We start from the raw sequence: 23,528 nt of genomic DNA on the forward strand, positions 1-23,528 counted from the left end.
TAATCTCAGATAAAGTAGACTTCAATACATAACAATTCCTAGAGATAGAGCCATAGTAATAAAAGATTATTCTTCCAGAAATATATAATTCTAAGTTTGTATACATCTAATAATGTAACCTAAAAATATATAAAGCAAAAACTGACAGAACTAAAGGAGAAATAGACAAATTTAAGAATATCTTGATAAACTAAAATATGGCTGTGATGTAATTTTAATGTGTCAACTTGACTGGGCCATGAGGTATCTGGATATTCAGTCAAATGATATTCCCCATGTGTCTATGAGAGTGCTAATATGAAAAAGACCTTTAAACATCTGATAATCTTTAATGTAGGTGGCAGAATAAATATTCTGTTGTTCCAAACTACAGAACAGAGAGTAAACTTAAGGATGTGAAATTCTAGTTAATGTGTAGGAGAATTTACTGTCCAGAGGATGATCTATCTCCTAAATTACATGCTTGAACATGTTAGAGTAACCATTCAGGGAAATATTCAGCAACACTATAGGAATAGATTGTCGAGTTGGAAGAAATTCTGGACAAGATGATTTTGAAGACCCTCCTAATTTCCAGGTTTTATCATTCTATACAACCTAAAGCTATATTAATAGAATTATTAGATTAAAGAGAGTACCAACTGGAAATAAGGTATAACATTTAGGAAAGATGTCACAACGGACACCATAGATTTAAAAGTTATCTCCACAGAGATGAGTAGAAGCCAAGATAGAAGAGGAGCCCTCTGAGGAACACATTATACAGACAAAAGAGTATAGAAGACTGAACCAGGGGAAATTCCACCACTGAGGTCCAGTGAAGGAGACAGGGTCATAGCAGTCTGAGAAGCAAGAATTTCCACAAGAGTCATGAAGACCAAGAAAAAAGAGCATTCAAGAAGAGAATATACACCCCACCCCCAAATCCACAGAGAGGTGATAAAGGATGATGTTGAGCAACAACTCCTTTAGAGAGTCTCCAGTGACTGGTGGGTTTTTAATAGCAACCCAACCTAGCCTATATCCTGAGTAATAAAACACCAGATTGCTCAAAGCCTATGTAATACCTCAATTAGAGCAGCACACAATTTTTGGAAGTGTATGAGAGCCAGAAGACATCTCTTTTCTACACTTTCTATTTATAACTGTGCACAATAACTATGATGGCAAATTTTTAAGTATATAGTGTACTCTTTGTGGAGAAAAAGACTTCTATCTAAGCACAATATAAAAATCTAGAACATAAGTAGGACTAAGAATACCAATGTTGCCTCTTCCTTCCCTCCTAGTTAAAAAGCTGATGAACCAACGATTGGATAACTTATGCCCTACAATACTTAGGATGAGCAACAAAGATAGAGTGCCTGGAATAATTCCTATCGTCTTTTGGCACAGAATTTCGTAAAGTGAAATGGAAGGGACTGGGCATTTCTCCCTCATTTCTAGTGGTACCAAATAAAATTTCCCATGTCCTATTCCCTCTAGACACCAAAAAGTTATGAAAATGTGCAGGAGAACTCATTTGAAAATACTAACCCCGGGGGTGCCTGGGTGGCTCAGTTGGTTAAGTGTCTGCCTTCGGCTCAGGTCATGATCCCAAGGTCCTGGGATCAAACCCAGCATCGGGCTCCCTGTTCAGTAGGGAGTCTGCTTCTCCCTCATCCCCGCCCCCACTCATGCTCTCTCTTGCTATCTCTCGCTCTCTCTCTCAAATAAACAAATTTTAAAAATCTTTATTAAAAAAAGAAAGAAAAATACTAACCCCCAAAGTTGTAAGCGTTTTTGTAAAACTAGCACTGTCTTAGTATGTCACTGACTGGCCAGTACTAATTATCACTTCATTCTAATGGCCTCATTTTTGGTTAAACTAAGAAAATAGAGGATTTTGAAAAAATTATATCCATTTTTTTCAAACAAATTATTATATTAGAAACCAAGTTCAAACAAAAACTAATACCTTCACAAGTATAACTGCAAAAGTACTTAAAGAACTTTTGGATTTGTTGTTGTTACATAAGGAATAAACGCAAGCAGAAATAACACTCTTTAAACACATATATTCATACATATACATGTACTTTTATATGCATTGATATGGTGTCTATAAGGGTAGGTTCCATCTTACATATCTTTTTTATCACCAATCCTCTACTGCAGGACCAACCCACTATCTGATAAGTAGTAGAAGCTCACAATGCCTGAGAAGCAGGAATATAAATTCCAACCAAAAAACTACCTCCTTTGTAAGCACAAAAGCTGCATTGCCTAGGGCCCATAATACTTTGAGGGACACAAAAATATTTAAATTTTTATTTTAAAATTAGAAGAAAAAATGAATATAATAATGGATTCATAATAATAAACCCAACCTGGATTACATTTGTCTTTATACCCACACAACTGTAAAACATACTTTTTAATATTTTATGGAGGAAGGGGCCAACAGAATGCCAATGATAGACATAACGTGACCTCCTCCACACCCCATAAACACACCGAGGGCTTCCCTGTGGAGTGATGCATACTGGCTCCACAACCTCCACATTTTGGAACCAAGAACAGCTTCAGCCAGTTTAAAGAAAACCTCTAATATCTACTTCTTTTCCTTCCCATGTTACCAAACTACGTGAAATCTCAATTAAGAATTTTACACAAGAATAATGGTCTTCATATGCCTTAAAATGATTTGTCTTGGGCCTCCCCTACAAGCTACATAGAAAGGGTGAATTACCAAGAACAGAGAACTTTGGAGAAGATGGTGCGGGAGGAGAACCATAGCTCACCTTGTCCCCAGGGATACAAACCAGGTAACACCCACATGAGTGCAAATAACCCAGAAATCACCAGAAGTCTGGCAGGACAGACTCTCCACAGCTAAATGTAGAGAAGAGGACACATCAAAGAGGATAGGAAGGGCAGAGATGTGGTCAGAACCTCAAAAGACCTATGCGACTGTTATGGAAGGGGAGGGACAACATGGGTGCAGGGATTGGAAAGAAACAGACCCTCACAACAGGCACTCTGGGCCCAGAGAATCCCCATAACATTTGGCTTTGAAAACCAGAGGGGCATAATTTCTCAAGTTCTTACAATCAGCAGGGCTTAACACCTGGAACTTCAAAAATCCACCTGTTCCACTCTGGGACAGCCTGGAGAGAGGGCAATAGGGAACTGAGTCCCTACCCTAAAAGAGACAGCACAATAAATATCCCCAAGGACATACAGCATAGAAGAAGCAGTTTGAAAAACACCTGGAGTTTACAGGAGGGTGACTTGTTTACTGATTCCAGAGAATGTAATGGAGAAGCAGTAGTCCTTGGGAGACTTCTCAAGGAAGAGAGGAGCTGATGGACACCATTTCCCTCCCTCTCCCCTCAGCCTAGACACAGGGATCCCTACAGGAACCAGCACAGCACCAACACTTGCTATCTAGCTTGCTAACAGCTATGCCCTGCCACTGCATTCTCCAGGGGCATGTCCCTCCAGCGAGGCCTCACCTCCAGGTTCCCTCTCAAACCAGACCCAGGCACAACCTTTGCTAATACCAGCGCCCCACCCCCCGTGCTTCTGTGGATCCATCCCCTCCAGTGCGCCATTGGCCAGAACCCACCCAAAGTGGTGTCACAAACCTGGCAGTGTGCAAGCAGCCCCAATAGGGGCTGGCAGCACTCCAAAGTAATTCCTGCCCTCAGGGAGAGGGGAAGATAACCACACACACCCTTTCAACAATGGCCCAGGATGGGCTGGGGACAGACATGTGGTCTGACTACAGGCCCCACCCACAAACTTTTTGAGGGGACAACACAGGGAAAGTGCCCTGCAGTTTGATACTATTCCATTTCTGGCAAATGCCTAGTCAACCTAAGCCCAATGCAGCCCCAGACTGGCTCACTAACAACACAGGAACCAAACCCTACCCACAACAAGCAAAGAGGGCCATTGCAGATGACTGGACTGAAGGCAAATGTGGCTCAGCCACAACAGCATGGTGCACACAATACACATAGGAAATATCTCTGAAACACCAGGTGAAGAAGGGACATTGCACTGGAGAGCACTAAAGGACTTCTTCATAATGCCACTACTTTCAAGAGCAGAAGATCTTGCTAATCTTCCTAACACATAGAAACAGACACAGAGAGTTACATAAAATGAGGAGACAGGGGAATATGCCTCAAATGAAACAGGGCAAAATCACAGCAAGAGACCTAAACAAAATGGAAATAAGTAATATGCCTGATAGAGAATTTAAGGTAATGGTGATAAAGATACTCCCATGACCTGAGAAAAGAATGGAGGACTTCTATTAGACCCTCAACAAAAAGAAAAAGAACTTTAAAAAGAACCAATCAGAGATGAAAAACTCAATAACTAAAATTAAAAATATACTAGATGGAACAAAAAATTACACTATATGGAATAAATGGTAGACTAGAAAAAGAACAGATCATCTACCTAGAGGTCAGAGTAATGGAAAACAATCAAGCTGAACAAGAGAGAGAAAAAATAATTTTTAAAAAATGAAAATAGACGTAGGGAACTCAGTCTCCATCAACCATAACAACATTCGCACTATGGGGACCCCAGAAGGAGAAGAGAGAGAGAAAAGGGGGCAGAAAATTAATTTGAAGAAATAATACCTGAAAACTTCCCAAATCTGGGAAGGAAACAAATCCACCTGCATAGAGAGCCCCCAACAAAATCAACCCAAGGAGGCCCACACCAAGACACATAGTCATTAAAATGGCAAAAAGTAGTGACAAAGAAAAAACCTGAAAAGCAACAAGAGAAAAGAAAACAGTTACATACAAAGGAAACGCCATAAGGCTATCAGCTGATTTTTTGGCAGACACTTTGTAGGACAAAAGGGAGTGGCATGATATATTCAAAGTGATGAAAGAAAAAAAAAACTGCAGCTAAGAATTCTATCCAGCAAGACTATTATTCAGAATAGAAGGAGAGATAAAGAATTTCTCAGACAGGGATGCCTGGGTGGTTCAGTTGGTTAAGCATCTGCCTTTGGCTCAGGTCATGATCCCAGGGTCTTGGGATTGAGTCCCACATCAGACTCCTTGATCCACAGGGATCCTGCTTCTCCCTCTGCCTGCCACTCCCCCTGCTTGTGCATACGCGTGCTCTCTCTCTCTCTGACAAATAAATAAATAAAAAATAAAAAGAGTTTCTCAAGCAAAAACTAAAGAAATTTATACCACTAAATCAGCCCTACAAGAAATGTTAAAGGGCACTCACTGAGTAGAAAGGAAAAACCACAAGTATGAGTAAAAGTAGGAAACACAAAAGAAATAAAAATAGGTAAATTTTTTAAAATTAGTCAAGAGATAACAAAATGAAGATATAAAGTATGACACCATATACCTGAAACGTGGGGGGTTGGGGAGAAGACTAAAGAATGGGTCCAAACTTAAGCAACCATCAACTTATTACAGACCACTATAGGCATAAGATGTCATATATAACCTAACAATAACCACAAAAAACTGATAATATATATGCAAAAAATAAGAGAAAGGAATCCCAAGTATATTATTAAAGAAAGCCAGCAAACTGTGAGAGAAGAGAGCAAGAGAAGAGAGAAGAATTACAAAAATCACCATAAAACCAACAAAATGGCAATAAGTACATACATATCAATATTTACTTTGAATGTAAATAGAATAAATGTTCCAATCAAAAGACACAGCATGACAGAATGGATAAAAAAGCAAGATCCATATATATGCCACCTACGAGAAACTCATTTCAGACCTAAAGACACATGCAGATTGAAAGTGAAGGGATGGAAAAGAATTTACCATGCAAATGGAAGTAAAAATAAGGCTGAGGTAGCAAAACTTATATCTGACAATATAGACTTTAAAACAGACTGTAAAAGAGACAAAGAAGGACACTATACAATCATAAATGGAACAATCCAACAAGGTATAAAATTGTAAATACTTATGCACCCAACATGGGAGCACCCAAATACATAAAGCCGCTAATAACAAACAAAGGAATGAATACACAGTAATACAATACTAGGGAACTTTAACATCCCACTTACATCAGTGGACAGATCATCGAAGCAGAAAATCAACAAGGAAGCAGTGGCTTTGAATGACACATTGGACCACATGGATATAACAGATCTATTCAGAACATTACATTCTAAAACAGCAGAATACACATTCTTGTCAAGTGCACATAGAACATTCTCCAGGATAGATCACACATTGGACCACAAATCAAGCCTCAACAAATTCAAAATGACTGCAGTCATACTATGCATCTTTTCCAACCACAACACTACGAAACTAGAACTCAACCAGACGAAAAAATCTAGAAAGAGAACAAATATATGGAGGCTAAATAACAAGCTACTAAACAATGAATGGGTCAACCAAGAAATCAAAGAGGAGCTCGGAAAAATACATGGAGACAAATGAAAATGAAAACACAACAGTTCAGGGGTGACTGGGTGGCTCAGTCGGTTAAGCATCTGCCTTTGGCTCAGGTCATGATCTCAGGGTCCCAGGATCAAATCCCACATCGGGCTTCCTGCTCATCAGGGAGTCTGCTTCTCCCTCTCCCTCTGTCTCTGCCCCTCTTCCCCACTCATGCATGCTCTCTATTTATTTAATTTATTTGAGAGAGAGAATCTTAAACACACACACACACACACACACACACACACACAAAGGTCCAATATCTCTGGGATGCAGCAAAAGCTGTTCTAAGAGGGAAGTTTATAGCAATACAGGTCTGCTTTAAGAAGAAAAATCTCAAAAAAACCTAACCTTACTCCTAAAGCAGCTAGAAGTAGAAGGAAGGAAGTAAAAAAAAAGACATAAAAAAGATAAAAAAAAAAAAAAAAAACAAAAAAAAAAAAAAAAAAATAGAACAGATCAATGAAACCAAGAGTTGGTTCTTTAAAAAGATCAACAAAATTTGTAAACCTTTAGCCAAATACATCAAAAAAAAAAAAAAAAAGGCTCAAACAAAATCAGAAATGAAAGAGGAGAAATAACAACCAACAACACAGAAATACAAAGGATTATAAGTGAATATTACAAATAATTACAGTCCAACATATTGCACAACTTAGAAGAAATGGATACATTCCTAGAAATGTGTAATGTCCCAAAACTGAAGCAGGAAGAAATAGAAAAGTTGAACAGAACAATTACCAACAAGGAAATTGAATCCATAATCAAAAAAAATCCCAACAAACAAAAGTCCAGGACCAGAGGGCTTCACAGATGAAGTCTACCAAACATTTAATTTTTTTTAAGATTTATTTATTTATTTGAGAGAGAGAGAACGCACAAGCATGGGGAGGGGCAGAGAGAGAGGGAGAGAAACAGACTCCTGCTGAGTGCGGAGCTTGATCCCACAACCCTGAGACCATGACCCAAGCCGAAATCAAGAGTCAGATGCTCAACTAAGTCACCAAGGTGCTCCTACCAAACATTTAAAGAGAAGTTAGTACCTATTATTCTCACACTATTCCATAAAATAGAAGAGGAAAGAAAGCTTCCAAATTCATTCTATGAGGCCAGCATTACTCTGATACCAAAACCAGATAAAGACACTACAAAAAAAGAGAGAGAGAGAGAGAACTACAGGCCAATATCTCTGATGAACACGGATGCAAAAATCCTCAACAAAATATAGCAAACCAAATCTAACAATACATTAAAAAAATCATTCACCATGATCAAGTGGGACTTATTCCCAGGATGCAAGGGTGATTCAATATTTGCAAATCAATCAACATAATACATCACATCAATAAAAGAAATAAAAACCATATGATCATTTCAATAGATGCAGAAAAAGCATTTGACAAAGTACAACATCCACTCATGATAAAAACTTTCAAGTAGATTTAGAGGAAACATACCTCAACATAATAAAGGCCATCTATGAAAAAGCCACAGCTAACATTCATCCTTAATGGGGAAAAACTGAGAGCTTTTGCTTGCTCCTGATCTATAGTCATGAACTATAAAATGTTCATGACAAAAACTGTAGACAACACAAACAAATGAAAAGATATTCTATGTTCATGTATTGGAAGAACAAATATTATTAAAATGTCCTACAAATTTAATGCAATCCCTATCAAAACGCCAAGATCAGGAACAAGACAAGGATGTCCATTCTTACCACTTTTATCCAACATAGTACTGCAAGTCCTAGCCACAGCAGTCAGACAACATAAAGAAATAAAAGTCATCCAAATTGGTAAGGAAGAAGTAAAACTTTCACTATTTGCAGATGACATGATACTATATGTAGAAAACCCTAAACACTCCACCAAAAAACTACTAGAGACGGAGCACCTGGGTGGGTTAGTGGGTTGAGCATCCAACTCTTGATTTCAGCTTGGGTCATGGTCTCGGGGTTGTGGGATTGAGCTCTGATTCGGGCTCCACACTCAGTCAGTTAAGCGGCTGCCTTTGGCTCAGGTCATGATCCCAGGGTCCTGGGATTGAGCCCCACATCTGGCTCCCTGCTCAGCAGGGAGTCTGCTTCTCCCTCTGCCCACCCCCTTCACCAATTCTCATGCTCACTCGCACTCTCTCTCTCTGTCTCAAATAAATAAAATCTTTAAAAAAAAAAAAAAGCTACTAAAACTGATAAATGAATTCAGTAAAGTCACAGGATACAAAATCAATATACAGAAATCCATTACATTTCATTCCACTAATAATAAAGTAGCAGAAAGAGAAATTAAGAAACAGTCCCATTTATAATTGCACCAAAAATAATAAAATACCTAGGAATAAACTTAACCAAGGAGGTGAAAGACCTGTACTCTGAAAACTATAAAATGTTCATGACAAAAATTGTAGACAGCACAAACAAATGAAAAGATAATCTATGTTCATGTATTGGAAGAACAAATATTGTTAAAATGTCCTACAAATTTAATGCAATCCCTATCAAAATGCCAAGAACATTTTCCACAGAACTAGAATAATCTTAAAATTTGTATTGAAAGACCCTGAGTATTGCATGGAGCACTAGGTGTTATACGCAAACAATGAATCATGGAACACTACATCAAAAACTAATGATGTACTGTACGATGACTAACATAACATAATAAAAAAAAATTATAAAAAAAAGAAAGACCCTGAGTAGCCAAAGCAATCTTGAAAAAGAAGAACAAAACTGGAGGTATCACAACCCCAGATTTCAAGATATACCACAAAGCTATAAAAATCAAAACAGTTTGGTACTGGCACAAAAAATAGACACATAGATCAATGGAACAGAATAGAAAACCCAGAAATAAACCCACAATTATAGGGTCAATTAGTCTTTGACAAAGCAGGAAAGAATATGCAATGGGAAAAAGTCTCTTCAACAAGTCGTGCTGGGAAAACTGGACAGCTACAGGCAAAAGAATGAAATTGGACCATTTTCTCACACCATACACAAAAATAAACTCAGAATGGACCAAGTACCTAATTGTAAGACCTGAAACCATAAAAATCCTAGAAGAGAGCACAGGCAGTAATTTCTTACATATTAGCTGTAGTAATATTTTTCTAGCTATGTCTCCTGAGGCAAGGGAAATGAAAGCAAAAATAAACTATTGGGACTACATCAAAATAAAAGGCTTCTGCAAACGAAACAATCAACAAAACTAAAAAGACAGCCTACTGAATGGGAGAAGATATTTGCAAATGAAATATCCAATAAAGGGTTAGTATCCAAAATATATAAAGAACTTATATAACTCAATGCCAAAAAAACAAATAATCCAATTTAAAAATGGGCAGAAGACATGAACAGACATTTCTCCAAGGGAAGACATACAGAGGGTCAAAAGACACATGGAAAGATAATCATCACTCATCATCAGGGAAATTCAAATCAAAACCACAGTGAGCTGTCACCTTACACCCGTCATAATGGCTAAAATCAAAAACACAAGAAACAACTATTGTTGGTGAGGATGTAGAGAAAAAGGAACCTTCGTGTACAGTTGGTAGGAATGTAAACTGGTGCAGCCACTGAAGAAAACAATATGGAGGTTCTTCAAAAAATTAAAAATAGGATTATCATATGATCCACTAATTCCACTACTGGGTATTTAACTAAAGAACACAAAAACACTAATTTGAAGGGGTACACGCAACCCCTGTTTATTGCAGCATTATTACATTGCTAAACTGTGGAAGCAGCACAGTGTCCTTTGGTAGATGACTAGATAAAGAAGTGGTATATATATAGTGTGTATGTGTGTGTGTATGTGTATATGTATGTATACATACACACACACACACACACACACACAATAGAGTATTATTCAGCCATAAAAAAGAGTGAAATCCTGCCATTTGCAGTGACACAGACAGAGCCAGAAAGTATAACGCTAAGTAAAATAAATCAGAAAAAGACAAATACATGATGATTTCACTCATATGTGGAATTTAAGAAACAAAATCAAATGAACAAAGAAAAAAGGAGACAAACCAAAAACAGACTCTTAACTATAGAGAACAAACTGATGGTTACCAGAGGGCAGGGGTGGGTGATGGGTGAAACAGATGAAGGAAATTAAGAGAACACTTATGATGAACACTGAGTAATGTATAGAATTGTTGAGTCACTATATTGTACACCCGAAACTAAAATAACACTGTATGTTAACTATACTGGAATTAAAATTTTAAAAAAACAAACAGAAAATAGACTAATAATGTTTGAAATATCTGAGTCAATTAGCTGCAATTTTTTACATCTTGAAGAATATGAGACATATGAATATGGTGACAATAAATAATAAAGCATATATGAGAGAAACATTATTCCCCCACAACACCACATTCGGCTTGTTATATTTTCATATATATATCATCTATGGCCCAAGCTTCCTGATGATGTTGTGGAAGTTTATATAACTGTAAGTACACTTTTGTTGCAGATATTCAATATCTCATTGAGGTAAAATATCATTTCTTCACGATTTTGCCCCCTGACAACCCCAGGCTGATTAGAAGTTCTCCAGTCTGTGGTCCTCTGGCAAATATACCACTGTAGTAATGTCTAGCAAACTATTTTTAAGTTATCATTGCTACTGTAAACTTAACATCTGTGTGAGGACACATGCATTTTATTGAACTGTAAAAATCTATTTGAAGTCAAAAAAGTTTGGCACTTCCTAGCATATCATAGGGGCTCAAAATGTTGGTTGACTGACTGCATAGCATATGAACAGGTTATAATAGCTCTCCAGTCTATGACGAAATCTGTAGGAACTGATGTAACCCAAAGATGTATCATTCCCAATCATGATGATGCTAATGATGGTATCAGTTTTCTCTGAGAATCTGTGCCAAAGCAGATATAGACCCAGATATGTGGCCAAAACATTTAGCCTCATTACACAGCAATGACTAGTGGTCTGTAAAATAAAATTCTGTGTAAGGAAGATCAGAAAGTTGCATTCCTCATAAAAACACTGTCAATTGATTCATTGCCCATTAAAAATCAAATATTTTTATTCGATTTTTGTGCCAAATCTATTTAGCAGTTGGACTGGACTTTTCCAAAATTCTATATAATGAAAAACTGTTCTAAATATAAAAGAAAATAAAGGGATTAAAAGCCAAACACAATGTCTAAACATCTATTAGATAACTGTACCAAAAAAAAAAAAAAAACCCAGCTCTGAGAGATAAGATGTTTTAGGGACAGATGGAGAAATTGAAAAATGGAATCTATGTTATTTATCAATGTTTTATTTCTAGGGTATAGTGATAATATTGTGGTAATATAGGAGACTATCCCTGTTCTTAGAAGATTCTTCCAGGGATGTAAAGATGATTCAATATCCATGAATCAACCAGTGTTAACACACCACATTAACAAAATGAAAGATAAAAATCATATGATCATATCAACAAATGCAGAAAAAGCATTCAACAAAATTTAACATTCATAAAAACTTCAGCAAAGTAGATATAAAGGGCACATATCTCAACATAATAAAGGCTATGTATAACACACCCATAGCTAACATCATCCTCAGTGGTGAAAAGCTGAAAATGTTTCCTCTAAGATCAGGACAAAGACAAGGATGTCCACTCTTGCCACTTTTATTTAACATAGTACTGGAAGTCCTAGCCGCAGCAAATAAGGACAAGAAATTAAAGCCACCCAAATTGGTAAAGAAGTAAAATTGTCACTATTTGCAGATGACAATGAACAACTGGGACTACACCAAACTAAAAGGCTTTTGCCCAGTGAAGAAAACCATCAACAAAATGAAAAGACAGGGTTGTCTGGGTGGCGCAGTCAATTACACATCTGACTCTTGGTTTTGGCTCAGGTCGTGATCTCAGGGTCATGAGATCAAGCCCTGAATTGGCTCCACACTCAGTGTAGAGTCTGCTAAAGTTTCTCTCTCCCTCTCCCCCTCACCCCTGCTCACTCTAAAATAAATTTTAAAACCTTAAAAAAAAAAAAAAAAAGACAACCTACTGAATGGGAGAAGATATTTGTAAATGATATATCTGGTAAGGGGTTAATATAAAGAATTCATACAACTCAAGATTTTAAAAATCGGATTAAAAATGGGCAAAGGACCTGAAGAGACATTGTTCCAAAGAAGACATACAGATGGCCAACAGACACATGACAAGATGCTCAACATCACCCAGCATCAGGGAAATGCAAATCAAAACCACAGTGAGATATCACCTCACAACTGTCAGAATAGAATCAAAAAGACAAGAAATAAGAAGTGTTGGTGAAGATATGAAGAAAAGGGAACTCTCATGCACTGTTTGTGGGAAAGTAAATTGGTACAACCACTATGAAAAACAGTATAGAGGTTTCCCAAAAGATTAAAAATAAAAATACCATACAACCCAGCAATTCCACCTCTGGTTATTTACCCCAAGAAAACAAAAACCCTAATTCAAAAAGATAGATGCACTCCTATGTTTATTGCACTATTATTCATAATAGCCAAGGTGGAAGCAACCTAAGTGTCCACCAATATATGAATGGATAAAGATATGCTACACAAACACACACACACACAGGAATACTATTGAGCCATTAGAAAGAATGAAATCTTGTCATTTGTGACAACATGAGTGGACCTAGAGGGTAATAAGTTTAGTGAAATAAGTCAGACAGAGAAAGACAAATACCATATGATTTTACTTATATGTGGAATATAAAAAACAAATGAATAAACAAAGCAAAATAGAAACAGACTCATAAATACAGAGAACAAACTGGTGGTTGCCAGACAGAAGTGGGGGGTGAGGAGATGAGCAAAATAGGTGAAGAGGATTAAAAAGTACAAACTTCCAGTTACAAAAGATGTAACAAGAATATAAAGTATTGCATAGAGAATACAAGTAATAATATAATAACTCTGCATGATGACAGATGGTAATTATACCTGTGATGAGCATTTCATAATGTATATAAATATCAAATCACTATGTTATACAACTGAAACTAATATAATATTGTATTTCAACTATACTTCAATTAAAAATAATTTTTTAAAGGGCACAAGGAAACTTTCTGGGGTGGTAGAAATTTTTGTATCATTTTGGGATGGTAATTAGACAGGTGTATACAACTGTCAAAACTCATCAAACTGAACACTTAAGATTGATGTGGTTTTTTGTATATAAATTACACCTCCACAAAATAAAATGAAGTGAAATTTTAAAAAGTAAAATAAAAATTATGTCATCTTCACTTTATATCATCTGAAGAGCTCAGTACTTACCAAGTGATTTCTTTTTACTGCAGAACATTATTGTAGCTGATTATGTTTCACCAGGTTTCAACAGTTGGCCTACATAGAAAACAAGAAAAGTACACAACATCAGTATTTTTAAAATGCTCACAAACCATAAATTTCCACCTTTTAACTTTCTTCCTAGTCAAATCTAGATGACTAGGAATCATTGGCACAATAATGAATAACAGATTCCATTTATCAGGTTTAAATCTAACTAGATAAGAATAATTCTACACAGGCGGTGGTTGCTTGGCCAGAGTTTGAGGCGTGCGACAATGGGGCTTTCGTGATGAAGGCTCCAGGTTCCTGTGACTGCATAGGAGTCTTTTGGATTATCCTGTTTATCTTTCCCAGTGCCCAAGGAGATTGAAGAAAAGAACAGCAGAAACTGTCTGAACAGAAAAGCAACCACTTTCTGGAAGGTAGGACGTGCAGAGAAGTGAATCCAAGGCGATACTTGCGAGGATAGACGGCGGGGGAGGGGGCCTCCGTTGGCCACTTCTGGCAAGTGATAGAGCAGCAGAGCACAAAATCGGAACATTTAGAAGTCGGCTCCGCTGAGGGACGTCGCTCCAGTGGCTAAGCGGGGGGGTGGAACCCTCGTGCGACAGTGTGGACTCAGGACCCTCGGCGTCACAGGAAGACAGAGGGTGCCTGAGTGCAGCAGAGCTCCCAGGTATCGGAGCAGGGAAGCCGGCTGCAGAGACAGAGCCGAGGAGTGGGCTCTCAGCTCGGGGTTGCCATAAACCGTGATCCGCGACACAGTCGGGCCACTGCTCCTCCAGCAGGGACCCAACAAGCGGCAGATCCGGGGAGACTCACCTTCTTCCCCTGGGAGGAGCGCTGCGGGAGCGCACGGCAGGGATCTGCTGGGTTTGGAGACTCCACATGGAGTCAGGTGCCAGAGATAGAAACGCGCGGTCATGGGCCGGGAGAGCACAGAAGGCGGCCAGAGACCGGGGAGACAGAAGTGATAGACTGCTTTTCTCTGGCGGCTCACTGAGGAGCGGGGCCCCGAGTTCTTGGCTCCTCCAGGGTAGAGATTGGGAGGCCGCCATTTTCACTCTCGGCCTCCAAAGCTGTGCGGAAAGCTGGCAGGGAACAAAAGCTCCCGAGAGCAAACCTGAGCAGATTACTTAGCCTGAATCAGCAAGGGTGGGGAAATTCCGCCTCCAGCAAAGACATTTGGGAACCACGCAACAGGCTCCTCCCCCAGAAGATCAGCAAGAACAGCCAGCCAAGACCAAGTTTACCCATCAATGAGAACGGCAGAACTCCAGCACTAGGGGAATACTGCGCATAGAATTCATGGATTTTTTCCGATGATTCATTAGTCTTTCAAATTTAATTTTTTTTTTAAACTGTCTTTTTTTCTTTTTCTTTTTCCCTTTTTCAACCAACATCTTATCAATCCCTTTTTAAAAAATCTTTTTTTTTTTTTATTTTTAAATATATATATATATATATATATATATATATCTGTGTGTGTGTGTATATATATATATATATATATATATATATGTATGTTGTTCTCTGTTTAAAATTAAAGATATGTTGATTTTGACTTGGGTAATGTATTTTGACATGTTAGAAGAAACTGAGATAACATATCTTCTAACATATCAAAATATACCCTAAATCTCTAGTGTATGGCTTTGTTCTAGTCTCCTGCCTGATCACATTCTCTCCTTTTTTTTTTTTAAATCCTCTTCTTTCTTTTTTCAACCAACTTCTTATCTTATCAATTCCTTTTATAAAATCTTTTATAATTTTCACCTTTACATCATATGCCATCCCTTCATCGTATTAACCCTTACTTTTGTACATATCTGTTTTTCTTTCTTTAAAATTTTGGGAAGCACTTTCTTCTAACAGACCAAAATATGCCCAAAATCTAGTGTGTGGCACTGATCTATGCACCAGCCTGATCATATTTGATCATATTCTGGTTTTTTTGTTTGTTTGTTTGTTTGTTTTTATCTTTATCTTCTTTTTTTTTTTTTTTTCTTTTTTCTTTCTTTCCCTTTCTTTTCCCCCAGTTTCAGGTCTCTTCTGATTTGTTTAGTGTATAGTTTTCTGGGGTCGTTGTCACCCTGTTAGCATTTTGCTCTCTCATTCATCTATTCTCCTCTGGACAAAATGACAAGACAGAAAAAATCACCTCAACAAAAAGAACAGAGGCAGTACCGACTGCCAGGGACCTAATCAATACAGACATTAGTAAGATGTCGGAACTAGAGTTCAGAATGACGATTATAAAGATACTAGCTGGGCTTGAAAAAAGCATGGAAGATATTAGAGAAACGCTTTATGGAAAAAATAAAAGAACTAAAATCTAACCAAGTTGAAATCAAAAAGGCTATTAATGAGGTGCAATCAAAAATGGAGGCTCTAACTGCTAGGATAAATGAGGCAGAAGAGAGAATCAGTGAGATAGAAGACCAAATGATGGAAAATAAAGAAGCTGAGAAAAAAGAGAAATAAACAACTACTGGATCACGAGGGCAGAATTCGAGAGATTAGTGATACCATAAGACAAAACAGTATTAGACTAATTGGGATCCCAGAAGAAGAAGAAAGAGAGAGAGGGGCAGAAGGTATATTGGAGCAAATTATAACAGAGAACTTCCCTAATTTGGGGAAGGAAACAGGCATCAAAATCCAGGAGGCACAGAGAACCCCTCTCAAAATCAATAAAAATAGGTCAATACCCCAACATCTAATAGTAAAACTTACGAGTCTCAGAGACAAAGAGAAAACCCTGAGAGCAGCTTGGGAGAAGAGATCTGTAACCTACAATGGTAGAAACATTAGATTGGCAACAGACCTATCCACAGAGACCTGGCAGGCCAGAAAGGACTGGCAGGATATATTCAGAGCACTAAATGAGAAAAATATGCAGCCAAGAATACTATATCCAGCAAGGCTGTCATTGAAAATAGAAGGAGAGATAAAAAGCTTCCAGGACAAACAAAAACTAAAGGAATTTGCAGACACGAAACCAGCCCTACAAGAAATCTTGAAAGGGGTCCTCTAAGCAAAGAGAGAGCATAAAAGCAACATAGACCAGAAAGGAACACAGACAATATACAGTAACAGTCACCTTACAGGCAATACAATGGCACTAAATTCATACCTTTCAGTAGTTACCCTGAATGTAAATGGGCTAAATGCCCCAATCAAAAGACACAGCATATCAGATTGGATAAAAAAAACAAGACCCATCGATAGGCTGTCTGCAAGAGACTCATTTTAGACCCAAAGACACCCCCAGATTGAAAGTGAGGGGGTGGAAAACCATTTACCATGCTAATGGACACCAAAAGAAAGCTGGGGTGGCCATCCTTATATCAGACAAATTAGATTTTAAACCAAAGACTATAATAAGAGATGAGAAAGGACACTATACCATACTTAAAGGGTCTATCCAACAAGAAGATCTAACAATTGTAAATATCTATGCCGCTAACATGGAAGCAGCCAATTATATAAGCCAATTAATAACAAAAGCAAAGAAACACATCGACAACAATACAATAATAGTGGGGGACTTTAACACCTCCCTCACTGAAATGGACAGATCATCTAAGCAAAAGATCAACAAGGAAATAAAGACTTTTTTTTTTTTTTTAAAGATTTATTTATTTATTTGACAGAGAGAGAGAGATAGCGAGATCAGGAACACAACCAGGGGTAGTGGGAGAGGGAGAAGCAGGCTTCCTGCAGAGCAGGGAACCCAATGTGGGACTCGATCCCAGGACCCTGAGATCACGACCTGAACTGAAGGCAGACACTTAATGACTGAGCCACCCAGGCACCCCAGAAATAAAGACTTTAAATGACACACTGGACCAAATGGACCTCACAGATATATTCAGAACATTCCATCCCAAAGCAACAGAATACACATTCTTCTCTACTGCCCATGGAACATTCTCCAGTATAGGTCACATCCTAGGTCACAAATCAGGTCTCAACTGGTACCAAGAGATTGGGATCATTCCCTGCCTATTTTCAGACCACAATGCTTTGAAACTAGAACTGAATCACAAGAGGAAAGTCAGAAAGAACTCAAATACATGGAGGCTAAAGAGCATCCTACTAAAGAATGAATGGGTCAACCAGGAAATTAAAGAAGAATTAAAAAAAATTCATGAAAACAAATGAAAATGAAAACAAAACTGTTCAAAATCTTTGGGATGCAGCAAGGCAGTCCTAAGAGGAAAGTATATAGCAATACAAGCCTTTCTCAAGAAACAAGAAAGGTCTCAAGTACACAACCTAACCCTACACCTAAAGGAGCCGGAGAAAGAACAGCAAATAAAACCTAAACCCAGCAGGAGAAGGAAATAATAAAGATCAGAGCAGAAATCAATGAAATAGAAACCAAAAGAACAGATCAACGAAACTAGGAGCTGGTTCTTTGAAAGAATTAACAAGATTGATAAACCCCTGGCCAGACTTATCAAAAAGAAAAGAGAAAGGACCCAAATAAATAAAATTGTGAATGAAAGAGGAGAGATCACAACCAACACCAAAGAAATACAAACAATTATAAGAACATATTATGAGCAACTCTATGCCAGCAAATTAGATAATCTGGAAGAAATGGATGCATTCCTAGAGATGTATAAACTACCAAAACTGAACCAGGAAGAAATAGAAAACCTGAACAGACCTATAACCACTAAGGAAATTGAAGCAGTCATCAAAAATCTCCCAACAAGCAAGAGCCCAGGGCCAGATGGCTTCCCAGGGGAATTCTACCAAACATTTAAAGAAGAATTAATACCTATTCTTCTGAAACTGTTCCAAAAAATAGAAATGGAAGGAAAACTTCCAAACTCATTTTATGAGGCCACCATTACCTTGATCCCTAACCAGACAAAGACCCCATCAAAAAGGAGAATTACAGACCAATATCCTTGATGAACATGGATGCAAAAATTCTCACCAAAATACTAGACAATAGGATCCAACAGTACATTAAAAAGATTATTCATCACGACCAAGTGGGATTTATCCCTGGGCTGCAAGTTTGGTTCAACATCCACAAATCAATCAATGTGACACAATACATTAACAAAAGAAAGGACAAGAACCATATGATCCTCTCAATAGATGCAGAAAAAGCATTTGACAAAGTACAGCATCCTTTCTTGATCAAAACTCTTCAGAGTATAAGGATAGAGGGTACATACCTCGATATCATAAAAGCCATCTATGAAAAACCCACAGAGAATATCATTCTCAATGGGGAAAAACTGAGAGCTTTCCCCTTAAGGTCAGGAACACGGCAGAGATCTCCACTATCACCACCGCTATTCAACACAGTATTAGAAGTCCTAGCCACAGCAATCAGACAACAAAAAGAAATAAAAGGCATCCAAATCGGCAAAGAAGAAGTCAAACTCTCACTCTTTACAGATGATATGATACTTTATGTGGAAAACCCCAAAGACTCCACCCCAAAACTGCTAGAACTCATACAGGAATTCAGTCAAGTGGCAGGATTTAAAACCAATGCACAGAAATCAATGGCATTCCTATACACCAACAACAAGATAGAAGAAAGAGAAATTAAGGATTCGATCCCATTTACAATTGCACCCAAAACCATAAGTACCTAGGAATAAATCTAACCAAAGAGGCAAAGAATCTGTACTCAGAAAACTATATAATACTCATGAAAGAAATTGAGGAAGACACAAAGAAATGGAAAAACGTTCCATGCTCATGGATTGGAAGAACAAATATTGTGAAGATGTCAATGCTACCTAGAGCAATCTACACATTCAATGCAATCCCTATCAAAATACCACCCACTTTTTTCAAAGAAATGGAACAAATAATCCTAAAATTTGTATGGAACCAGAAAAGACCCCGAATAGCCAGAGGAATGTTGAAAAAGAAAAGCAAAGCTGGTGGCATCACAATTTCGGACTTCAAGCTCTATTACAAAGCTGCAATCAACAAGACAGTGTGGTACTGGCACAAAAACAGACACATAGATCAGTGGAACAGAATAGAGAGCACAGAAATGGACCCTCAACTCTATGGTCAACTAATCTTTGACAAAGCAGGAAAGAATGTCCAATGGAAAAAAGACAGTCTCTTCAACAAATGGTGTTGGGAAAATTGGACAGCCACATGCAGAAGAATGAAACTGGACCATTTCCTTACACCACACACAGAAATAGACTCAAAATGGTTGAAAGACCTAAATGTGAGACAGGAGTCCATCAAAATCCTAAAGGAGAACACAGGCAGCAACCTCTTTGACCTCAGCCGCAGCAACTTCTTCCTAGAAACATCTCCAAAGGCAAGGGAAGCAAGGGCAAAAATGAACTATTGGGACTTCATCAAGATAAAAAGCTTTTGCAAAGCAAAGGAAACCGTCAACAAAACCAAAAGACAACTGACAGAATGGGAGAAGATATTTGCAAATGACATATCAGATAAAGGGCTAGTATCCAAAATCTATAAAGAACTTATTAACTCAACACCGAAAGAACAAATGATCCAATCAAGAAATGGGCAGAAGACATGAACAGACATTTTTCCAAAGAAGACATCCAAATGGCCAACAGACTCATGAAAAGTGCTCAACATCGCTCGGCATCAGGGAAATCCAAATCAAAACCTCAATGAGATGCCACCTCACACCAGTCAAAATGGCTAAAATTAACAAATCAGGAAATGACAGATGTTGGCGGGGATGCAGAGAAAGGGGAACCCTCCTACACTGTTGGTGGGAATGCAAGCTGGGGCAGCCACTCTGGAAAACAGTATGGAGGTTCCTCAAAAAGTTGAAAATAGAGCTACCCTATGACCCAGCAATTGCACTACTGGGTATTTACCCCAAAGATACAAATGTAGGGATGTGAAGGAGTACATGCACCTCGATGTTTATAGCAGCAATGTCCACAATAGCCAAACTATGGAAAGAGCCAAGATGTCCATCGACAGATGAATGGATAAAGAAGATGTGGTATGTATATACAATGGACTATTATGCAGCCATCAAAAAAATGAAATCTTGCCATTTGCAACGATGTGGATGGAACTGGAGGGTATTATGCTGAGCAAAAGAAGTCAATCAGAGGAAGACATGTATCATATGATCTCCCTGATATGAGGAATTCTTAATCTCAGGAAACAAACTGAGGGTTGCTGAAGAGGTGGGGGGTGGGAGAGATGGGGTGGCTGTGTGATAGACATTGGGGAGGGTATGTGCTATGGTGAGCACTGTGAACTGTGTAAGACTGTTGAATCACAGACCTGTACCTCTGAAACAAATAATACATTATATGTTTAAAAAAAAAGAAGAAGATAGCAGGAAGGGAAAAATGAGGGGGGGGAAATTGAAGGGGGAGACGAACCATGAGAGACTATGGACTCTGAGAAACAAACTGAGGGTTTTAGAGGGGAAGAGCGTGGGGGGATGGGTTATCCTGGTGATGGGTATTAAAGAGGGCACGTACTGCATGGAGCACTGGGTGTTATACGCAAACAATGACTCATGGAACATTACATCAAAAACTAATGATGTAATGTATGGTGATTAACATAACATAATAAAAAAAAAGAATAACTCTACACAAAACTAATCTATTTGTATCATATGCTATGTGAAACAACATAAGATAAGCCCAAGTGTGCCATTCAATTTGGCATTAAAATTGAGCCCAATTTTCTAATGTATTCCAAACCCTATGAATCAGAATATATCAGGGATGAAGCTACAGCATCTGCTTTTTATCAAGTGTCATTAGATGATTCCTTTCCAGAGCTAGCACTGGGAACCACTGCTAAATTACAGGAGCTACATGTGAGAGGAAATTATTGGCTGGCCAGGCTCATACTTCAGAAATCTTCCTCAGTTCATTCTGTGTATAGTCTTTTCCAGGTAGTTACCCAGAAAGCCAGAATAATGTCATTATTGCCTTTCCATTTTTCCCTACCTATGATCTAATTATGGTAAACTCTATTAGAAGATTGAGAATAAAAAAAGGGGCAAACAAATGATTTCAAACATTTAGAACCTGAACGACTGTAGAAATGAACTCAGGAACCTTTGCAAACACATGACAGGGTAGGCAAAGGTACTGAATACAAGTTCTTTCAGTTTGAAAGAGAAATGACTTATTCGCTTCCTACTCAAAGAATTGCTGTGGCAGGATGCACATAAAGAAGAAGTTAGTCAGTCATGCAGAGAACAGAGGAGAGGAACAGTCAATGCTTATGGTTTAGCAGTTCCAAGAAAAGAGGATGCAGAGGAAATTCATCAACAGCCACTGCTCCACTACAAATCTCTCAGAGTCTAAAAAGCCTGAAACCATCACTCTTTCTCCCTGTGGTGGCCCCAGATCCATGAGTTCCTTCTGCCACCCCCAGGAAAAGCAGCAACCTGCTGAGGGCACAGCTACTCCCGAATGTGCCTGACAAACAGGACCCCTGACACCTGGTGACACCCACTGTTTGTCTAGGGACGGGTTACTAAAAATAATGAATCTACACAAGAACGTGGGGGGAATGCTGCCAGGTGCTGCTAGAAGCAGGAATAAGTCCTTAAATATTATTTTATTTATTAATTATTATTAATTTTAATTATTACTAACTCTTCTATTTCTCCCCCCAATACCTTCTACCAACTGTGCTGCCCAAGATGAGCCCCCCCCACCCCGACCACCACAGCCCCAGGCATCTGCTTGCCTCTAGGAATGCCTGCTGATGAGTGATTGCTTTTCCCTGCATTGCTCATAACAGGTTTCTCTGCTCCTGCCTTAGCCACCTATAGACCAGGGTCCACCCTGAAGCAGAGTCATCTTTACAAAAGGTAAATGGCATCCTGTCACACCCCTGATGAAAACCCTCCAATCACTTCCCATTGGCCTTAGGAAAAAAAGATCAAATTCTAACATGACTCCTTGGACCCTCCACAACCTGGTCCCTGTTCATTTTTCTAGCCTGATTTCCCATCACTCTCCTCACTGCCCCCACTCCTCCTTGTACCCCATCATGTCTATACTCCAGAAATACTCAGCTCATCTTCTTTCCATCTGGGAGCCCAACACATGCTCTTCCCTCTGCCTATAATCACCTAACCCATCCAACCCCTTAACCTAACTCCTACTTATATTTCCAATATCAATTCATATATCACTTCCTCTACAAGGCCTCTCTGGTCCCCCAGATCAGAGCTAGGAGCACCTGTATGTGCTCTCATATAATCCAGAACTTCCCACTAGAGCCCCTATCACTCCAGAACATATTTGCCTATTACATTATATTGGCTGTGTCCTCATTAGTCTACAAACGCCAGTAGGGCAGGGATCTCATCTGTCTGGTCCACAGCTATATCTCTAGTATCTAATGCATGACTGGCATATAGTAATCCTCAATAAATATTTGCTAAATGAAAGAATGAATGAGGTCTTTAATTTCATTTAGGAAAGGACCAAGGGCTTTCAGACATTAAAAGGAACTTCCCTTTTTAAATTTTTTGTATTGAAGTATAATTAAAGATTTATTTGAGAGAAAGAGAGTGAGTGCGGAGCCTAACACGATCCCATGACCCTGAGATCATGACCTGAGCCAAAATCAAGAGTCAGACACTCAACCGACTGAGTCACCCAAGCGCCCCTGTATTGAAGTATAATTAACATACAATGTTATATTAGCTTCAGGTGTACTACATATGGATTTGACATTCTATACATTACTCAATGCTCACCAC

At 38.4% G+C, this 23,528-nt stretch overlaps 1 protein-coding gene across 1 annotated transcript in view; it reads right to left on the bottom strand.

Annotated features, from left to right (window-relative positions):
- ATP8B4 (ATPase phospholipid transporting 8B4 (putative)) overlaps window positions 1-23,528 on the bottom strand; it is a 254,787-nt gene that overhangs the window by 221,686 nt on the left and 9,573 nt on the right. Inside the window, exon 2 of the mRNA XM_032417296.1 lies at window positions 13,775-13,843. Within this exon, the coding sequence (XP_032273187.1) occupies window positions 13,775-13,802 (28 nt within the window). The 5' untranslated portion in view covers window positions 13,803-13,843. The remainder of the gene's footprint in view (window positions 1-13,774; window positions 13,844-23,528) is intronic.

The sequence above is a fragment of the Phoca vitulina genome, unplaced genomic scaffold, assembly GCF_004348235.1.
Source record: "Phoca vitulina isolate PV1807 unplaced genomic scaffold, GSC_HSeal_1.0 scaffold20, whole genome shotgun sequence".
Lineage (NCBI taxonomy): Eukaryota > Metazoa > Chordata > Mammalia > Carnivora > Phocidae > Phoca > Phoca vitulina.